An 8,319-nucleotide genomic window follows, 5' to 3' on the forward strand; every position below is an offset into this window, starting at 1 on the left:
CACACACACACACACTCTCTCTCTCTCTCTCACACACACACACACTCTCTTACTGTGATAATGGCGCTGTCAGAACCTGCTGTGTCTCAGCATTGTATAAAGCGCAATACAAATAAAGGTGACTTGACTTGAAATACTCAGAAATCTAGAAATACAGCTCTAGGCTTCCCGTCCACATTCTCACCTGCTCTGGATTTCTCTGTTTCTGAATCTTACTGTGCAGCAAACTAGTTAGAAACTGTACAAGTTGGTCTTCTTGTAATGGTTCACCAGTGGACTGATCACACACACACACACACACACACTGCAGACAGACAGTGCCTGTGTTCTCACACCTGACCTCTTTATTAACACCAGGAGGAGTTTCATTAATAACAGAGGTTGGCCGTGTGTGTTTGGGAAACAGGGGCGGAGTCAACCGTCTCCAGGATGTACAGATTACAGAGTCCTGATTGGTCATCACATGCTCGCTTCTCCATGACAACGATTCTGTTGATAGGAATCAAACATAATTAATTAAATTAATTCATGATCTTGCGCCACCACGTCTTAAACAATGTGTTACTTTCTATAAGGACAATTGTTGGGAAATTGAAGAAAACTGTCTTTGGACAATCAGCTTTTTTCAGTTAGAGCAGCAGAAAGATGAAAGATCATATTAGAGAGTGTACATCACAAATCTGCACTCAAAATATGGCTTAAGAAAAATCTAATATGTGGTCACAGATTTTGTAAATGTTTTTTTTGTGTGATTTGATATTGTAATTTGTAATATTGTCATGTGATATTATTATTATTAATAATATTTTATTCTAATGGAGTGCTGTAATTTTAGTTTATTTTAACAACTTCCTGCCCAGGGACTACAGATACAAATGAGCTATATAGCTTACTCTGGCACAGCATTTGTGTTGTGCATGGTCCCTGTTAAATAAATCAAATAAACTAAACTAAACGAATATTAATAAAACGTTTCTGACCAAAAATTATATAGAGTATGTATGTATTCATGTTTCACATATTCAAGTTGTGTATGTTTATATGTGTTGTGTGTGTGTGTGTGTGTGTGTTTATATGTGTGGTGTGTGTGGACTGATCACACACACACACACACACACACTGCAGACAGACATGGCCTGTGTTCTCACACCTGACCTCTTTATTAACACCAGGAGGAGTTTCATTAATAACAGAGGTTGGCCGTGTGTGTTTGGGAAACAGGGGCGGAGTCAACCGTCTCCAGGATGTACAGATTACAGAGTCCTGATTGGTCATCACATGCTCGCTTCTCCATGACAACGATTCTGTTGATAGGAATCAAACATACCATAATTAAATGAAATTAATTCATGATCTTGCGCCACCACATCTTAAACAATGTGTTACTTTCTATAAGGACAATTGTTGGGAAATTGAAGAAAACTGTCTTTGGACAATCAGCTTTTTTCAGTTAGAGCAGCAGAAAGATGAAAGATCATATTAGAGAGTGTACATCACAAATCTGCACTCAAAATATGGCTTAAGAAAAATCTAATATGTGGTCACAGATTTTGTAAATGTTTTTTTTGTGTGATTTGATATTGTAATTTGTAATATTGTCATGTGATATTATTATTATTAATAATATTTTATTCTAATGGAGTGCTGTAATTTTAGTTTATTTTAACAACTTCCTGCCCAGGGACTACAGATACAAATGAGCTATATAGCTTACTCTGGCACAGCATTTGTGTTGTGCATGGTCCCTGTTAAATAAATCAAATAAACTAAACTAAACGAATATTAATAAAACGTTTCTGACCAAAAATTATATAGAGTATGTATGTATTCATGTTTCACATATTCAAGTTGTGTATGTTTATATGTGTTGTGTGTGTGTGTGTGTGTGTGTTTATATGTGGTGTGTGTGTGTTTATATGTGATGTGCGTGTGTGTGTGCATATGTGATGTGCGTGTGTGTGTGCATATGTGATGTGCGTGTGTGTGTGTTTATATGTGATGTGTGGGTTTATATGTGATGTGCGTGTGTGTGTGTTTATATGTGGTGTGTGTGATGGGTGTGTGTTTATATGTGATGTATGTGTGGGTGTGTGTTTGTATGTGGTGTGTGTGTGTGTATATGTGATGTATGTGTGGGTGTGTGTTTGTATGTGGTGTGTGTGTGTGTATATGTGATGTATGTGTGGGTGTGTGTTTGTATGTGGTGTGTGTGTGTGTATATGTGATGTATGTGTGGGTGTGTGTTTGTATGTGGTGTGTGTGTGTGTATATGTGATGTATGTGTGGGTGTGTGTTTGTATGTGGTGTGTGTGTGTGTATATGTGATGTATGTGTGGGTGTGTGTTTGTATGTGGTGTGTGTGTGTGTATATGTGATGTATGTGTGGGTGTGTGTTTGTATGTGGTGTGTGTGTGTGTATATGTGATGTATGTGTGGGTGTGTGTTTGTATGTGGTGTGTGTGTGTGTATATGTGATGTATGTGTGGGTGTGTGTTTGTATGTGGTGTGTGTGTGTGTATATGTGATGTATGTGTGGGTGTGTGTTTGTATGTGGTGTGTGTGTGTGTATATGTGATGTATGTGTGGGTGTGTGTTTGTATGTGGTGTGTGTGTGTGTATATGTGATGTATGTGTGGGTGTGTGTTTGTATGTGGTGTGTGTGTGTGTATATGTGATGTATGTGTGGGTGTGTGTTTGTATGTGGTGTGTGTGTGTGTATATGTGATGTATGTGTGGGTGTGTGTTTGTATGTGGTGTGTGTGTGTGTATATGTGATGTATGTGTGGGTGTGTGTTTGTATGTGGTGTGTGTGTGTGTATATGTGATGTATGTGTGGGTGTGTGTTTGTATGTGGTGTGTGTGTGTGTATATGTGATGTATGTGTGGGTGTGTGTTTGTATGTGGTGTGTGTGTGTGTATATGTGATGTATGTGTGGGTGTGTGTTTGTATGTGGTGTGTGTGTGTGTATATGTGATGTATGTGTGGGTGTGTGTTTGTATGTGGTGTGTGTGTGTGTATATGTGATGTATGTGTGGGTGTGTGTTTGTATGTGGTGTGTGTGTGTGTATATGTGATGTATGTGTGGGTGTGTGTTTGTATGTGGTGTGTGTGTGTGTATATGTGATGTATGTGTGGGTGTGTGTTTGTATGTGGTGTGTGTGTGTGTATATGTGATGTATGTGTGGGTGTGTGTTTGTATGTGGTGTGTGTGTGTGTATATGTGATGTATGTGTGGGTGTGTGTTTGTATGTGGTGTGTGTGTGTGTATATGTGATGTATGTGTGGGTGTGTGTTTGTATGTGGTGTGTGTGTGTGTATATGTGATGTATGTGTGGGTGTGTGTTTGTATGTGGTGTGTGTGTGTGTATATGTGATGTATGTGTGGGTGTGTGTTTGTATGTGGTGTGTGTGTGTGTATATGTGATGTATGTGTGGGTGTGTGTTTGTATGTGGTGTGTGTGTGTGTATATGTGATGTATGTGTGGGTGTGTGTTTGTATGTGGTGTGTGTGTGTGTATATGTGATGTATGTGTGGGTGTGTGTTTGTATGTGGTGTGTGTGTGTGTATATGTGATGTATGTGTGGGTGTGTGTTTGTATGTGGTGTGTGTGTGTGTATATGTGATGTATGTGTGGGTGTGTGTTTGTATGTGGTGTGTGTGTGTGTATATGTGATGTATGTGTGGGTGTGTGTTTGTATGTGGTGTGTGTGTGTGTATATGTGATGTATGTGTGGGTGTGTGTTTGTATGTGGTGTGTGTGTGTGTATATGTGATGTATGTGTGGGTGTGTGTTTGTATGTGGTGTGTGTGTGTGTATATGTGATGTATGTGTGGGTGTGTGTTTGTATGTGGTGTGTGTGTGTGTATATGTGATGTATGTGTGGGTGTGTGTTTGTATGTGGTGTGTGTGTGTGTATATGTGATGTATGTGTGGGTGTGTGTTTGTATGTGGTGTGTGTGTGTGTATATGTGATGTATGTGTGGGTGTGTGTTTGTATGTGGTGTGTGTGTGTGTATATGTGATGTATGTGTGGGTGTGTGTTTGTATGTGGTGTGTGTGTGTGTATATGTGATGTATGTGTGGGTGTGTGTTTGTATGTGGTGTGTGTGTGTGTATATGTGATGTATGTGTGGGTGTGTGTTTGTATGTGGTGTGTGTGTGTGTATATGTGATGTATGTGTGGGTGTGTGTTTGTATGTGGTGTGTGTGTGTGTATATGTGATGTATGTGTGGGTGTGTGTTTGTATGTGGTGTGTGTGTGTGTATATGTGATGTATGTGTGGGTGTGTGTTTGTATGTGGTGTGTGTGTGTGTATATGTGATGTATGTGTGGGTGTGTGTTTGTATGTGGTGTGTGTGTGTGTATATGTGATGTATGTGTGGGTGTGTGTTTGTATGTGGTGTGTGTGTGTGTATATGTGATGTATGTGTGGGTGTGTGTTTGTATGTGGTGTGTGTGTGTGTATATGTGATGTATGTGTGGGTGTGTGTTTGTATGTGGTGTGTGTGTGTGTATATGTGATGTGCGTGTGTGTGTGTTTATATGTGGTGTGTGTGTTTATATGTGATGTGTGCGTTTATATGTGATGTGTGTGTTTATATGTGATGTGCGTGTGTGTGTGTGTGTGTATATGTGATGTATGTGTGTGTGTGTGTGTGTGTGTGTGTTTATATGTGGTGTGTGTTTAAATGTGATGTGCGTGTGTGTGTGTTTATATGTGGTGTGTGTGTGTGTGTGTGTGTGTGTGTCCTCATATGTGATGTGCGTGTGTGTGTTTATATGTGAGTGTTTATATGTGGTGTGTGTGTGTGTGTGTGTGTGTGTGTCCTCATATGTGATGTGCGTGTGTGTGTTTATATGTGAGTGTTTATATGTGGTGTGTGTGTGTGTGTGTGTGTGTGTGTCCTCATATGTGATGTGCGTGTGTGTGTTTATATGTGAGTGTTTATATGTGGTGTGTGTGTGTGTGTGTGTGTGTGTGTCCTCATATGTGATGTGCGTGTGTGTGTTTATATGTGAGTGTTTATATGTGGTGTGTGTGTGTGTGTGTGTGTGTGTGTTTATATGTGGTGTGTGTGTGTGTTTATATGTGACGTGTGTGTGTGTGTGTGTGTGTGTGTGTCCTTATATGTGATGTGCGTGTGTGTGTTTATATGTGAGTGTTTATATGTGGTGTGTGTGTGTGTTTATATGTGATGTGTGTGTGTGTGTTTATATGTGGTGTGTGTGTGTGTGTGTGTGTGTGTGTGTACCTGTCGGTTCCCAGCAGCCGGAATGTCTTCTTGTGGTCAGTGATCTCCTGCAGGATCTCTGATGACCCCTGACCTCTCCTCTGCCAGCCGTGTTTCCAGACGGCGATCAGCGTCTCGTCGTGATACACTGAGAGCACAGAGTTTGTGGGTTGTGATGGAGTTCTTGCTCGTGAAAAACACACGAGACACACATGAACACACTCACCCACGGCGTCGATGTCTAACTTAAAGGAGACGTCCGTCAGGTGTCTGTGACATTTAGCTGATCCATCCAGAGCGACCGTATGAACAGAGTCTGATGACAGACAGAAAATCATCATCATCATCATCATCATCATCATCATCATCATCATCATCATCATCACAGCACCATGACATCCTCTGTAGTGTTTGTCTATAAGGGGGCCTATGAGTGTGTGTGTGTGTGGAACGTTCCAGTGACAGACGTTATGTAGGAAACTTTCTGTGGCCATTAATGGAAGGTTCTGAGTTGTTTACATTAACTCTGTCATGTTCATTACCACAGACAATACTTTCGAAAACAAGTGTGAAATGTGTTTATATGTGCATTCAGTCAGCAACAAAAAGCACAAAAATACATATATAATTTTCTTCAAATACATTTGATATAATAATGAGTCAAGAATGAGAGAATATAATATGTGTGTGTGTGTGTGTGTGTGTGTACCTGTCGGTTCCCAGCAGCCGGAATGTCTTCTTGTGGTCAGTGATCTCCTGCAGGATCTCTGATGACCCCTGACCTCTCCTCTGCCAGCCGTGTTTCCCTACGGCGATCAGCGTCTCGTCGTGATACACTGAGAGCACAGAGTTTGTGGGTTGTGATGGAGTTCTTGCTCGTGAAAAACACACGAGACACACATGAACACACTCACCCACGGCGTCGATGTCTAACTTAAAGGAGACGTCCGTCAGGTGTCTGTGACATTTAGCTGATCCATCCAGAGCGACCGTATGAACAGAGTCTGATGACAGACAGAAAATCATCATCATCATCATCATCATCATCATCATCATCATCATCATCATCATCACAGCACCATGACATCCTCTGTAGTGTTTGTCTATAAGGGGGCCTATGAGTGTGTGTGTGTGTGTGTGTGGAACGTTCCAGTGACAGACGTTATGTAGGAAACTTTCTGTGGCCATTAATGGAAGGTTCTGGGTTGTTTACAGTAATTCTGTCATGTTCATTACCACAGACAATACTTTCGAAAACAAGTGTGAAATGTGTTTATATGTGCATTCAGTCAGCAACAAAAAGCACAAAAATACATATATAATTTTCTTCAAATACATTTGATATAATAATGAGTCAAGAATGAGAGAATATACACACACAAACAGTATATATTCCAGACACAGTCACGTGATACTCACTGTCAATCAAAACTAGCAGTGTGTTGCTGTCCAGCTGATTCAACTGAACTCTGTCAGCGCAGCGGCTCTCTGAGAAACACACACACACACACACACACACACACGGAGAGAGAGAGAGATGTGTGAGACATTCTGCAGGACTGCATGAGTGTGTGTGTGTGAGTGTGTGTGTGAGTGTGTGTGTGTGTGTGTGAGTGTGAGTGTGTGTGTGTGTGTGTGTGTGTGTGTGAGTGTGTGTGTGTGAGTCCCCATAAACCATAAAAACAAACCTGTGTGTGTGTGTGAGAGTGTGTGAGTGTTCGTGTGTGTGTGTGTGTGTGTATGGATCCGTACCGAGTCCAGTATCAGCGAACCACGATGTGTTTGAGTTCAGGTCGATGTAGTCCAGCTGAACTGGGTGTGATGGCCCGGATCCTCTGCTCACTCGGATATAAACCTGAGGATATTCCTGATCCGGAAGCACCATCATCTCAAACACACGTAGCGGCGTTGGCAGAGGGAAGTCAAATTGCTATGAGACAGAACAGAGTACATGATAAGATGTGAAAGAAACTGATGATTTTGTTCCTCGAGGACACATTAAAGTGATCAAAAGTCAGTAAAGACATTTATAATGTTACAGTAGATTTCTATTTCAGATAAATGCTGTTCTTCTGAACTTTCCATTCATCTGTGAATCCTGAAAAATACAATGCAGCACAACTGTTTTCAACATTGATAATAATCAGAAATGTTTCTTGAGCAGCAGATCAGCATATTATAGTGATTTCTGAAGATCATGTGACACTGAAGACTGGAGGAATGATGCTGAAAATACAGCTGCGCATCACAGAAATACATTACAGTTTAACAGAGATTCACAGAGAAAACTGCTTAATATTTCACTATTTTTACTGTATTTTTTGATCAAATAAATGCATACTTGATAAACAGAAGAGACTTCTTTCAAAAACATTAAATGGTAATGTACGTCACAAAAGGTTTTTACACAAACATTTTAATGCACTGTTGTTGTTTATCGTTCACAGACGACAGAAAACAAGACATTGTTGCGACTCGCAGAGTGAGACTGAAGTGAGAAAAATATTTATAACAGAAGTGAGATGTGCTGATATTTGTGTGTGTGGATGGTGGGCGAGTGTGTGATGTGAAAGGTCAGGGGGGAAGAGCAGCGAGGCGCTGGATATTTTCACTGACTGTGTTGGCTCACCTTGATCAGCATGAACTTGTGCATGGGCTCGTACCACTGCAGCAGAACCACGCTGGACTCCAGCGCACAGCACAGAAACACACAGCCGTTCTGAGTGTTATGAGCTGCACACAGACAACAGTGAAGAGTCATTCATTTAAAGAGCCGCTCAACATGCTAACTGTTCTGGAGACCAGACTAAAACCATTGTGTGTATTATGTGAATCATTCTGATCAACGAAAGGTTAATAAACGAGGCTTTCTGAAGCAGTTTGTCTGGTCTGGTCAAAGTAGAAGTGATGAGGATTTGCTCGTCTCACCCACTGAACATGTTCTGCATCCCTTTGTGTCTGGAATCTTCGTGCTGATTGCAAACTTCCTGTTATGAGACGATGAGAGGAGCGAGATTAGACTGAGTGTGTGTGTGAGAGAGTGTGTGAGAGTGTGTGTGTGTGTGTGTGTGAGAGAGAGAGAGT

At 41.0% G+C, this 8,319-nt stretch overlaps 1 protein-coding gene across 4 annotated transcripts in view; it reads right to left on the reverse strand.

Annotated features, from left to right (window-relative positions):
- Nucleotides 1-1,093: 1,093 nt before the first annotated feature.
- LOC107572213 (mitogen-activated protein kinase kinase kinase kinase 5-like) overlaps nt 1,094-8,319 on the reverse strand; it is a 29,118-nt gene continuing 21,892 nt past the window's right edge. For all 4 annotated transcript variants that reach the window (XM_016258637.1, XM_016258636.1, XM_016258638.1 and 1 more), the window contains 7 exons: nt 8,164-8,222; nt 7,865-7,968; nt 6,988-7,165; nt 6,655-6,723; nt 6,150-6,239; nt 5,945-6,071; nt 1,094-1,304 (listed from right to left, as the gene is read on the reverse strand). In XM_016258637.1, coding sequence (XP_016114123.1) covers nt 1,184-1,304; nt 5,945-6,071; nt 6,150-6,239; nt 6,655-6,723; nt 6,988-7,165; nt 7,865-7,968; nt 8,164-8,222 — 748 coding nt within the window. In that variant the 3' untranslated portion in view covers nt 1,094-1,183. The remainder of the gene's footprint in view (nt 1,305-5,944; nt 6,072-6,149; nt 6,240-6,654; nt 6,724-6,987; nt 7,166-7,864; nt 7,969-8,163; nt 8,223-8,319) is intronic.

The sequence above is a fragment of the Sinocyclocheilus grahami genome, unplaced genomic scaffold (assembly GCF_001515645.1).
Source record: "Sinocyclocheilus grahami isolate Dianchi unplaced genomic scaffold, SAMN03320097.WGS_v1.1 scaffold1717.1, whole genome shotgun sequence".
NCBI lineage: Eukaryota > Metazoa > Chordata > Actinopteri > Cypriniformes > Cyprinidae > Sinocyclocheilus > Sinocyclocheilus grahami.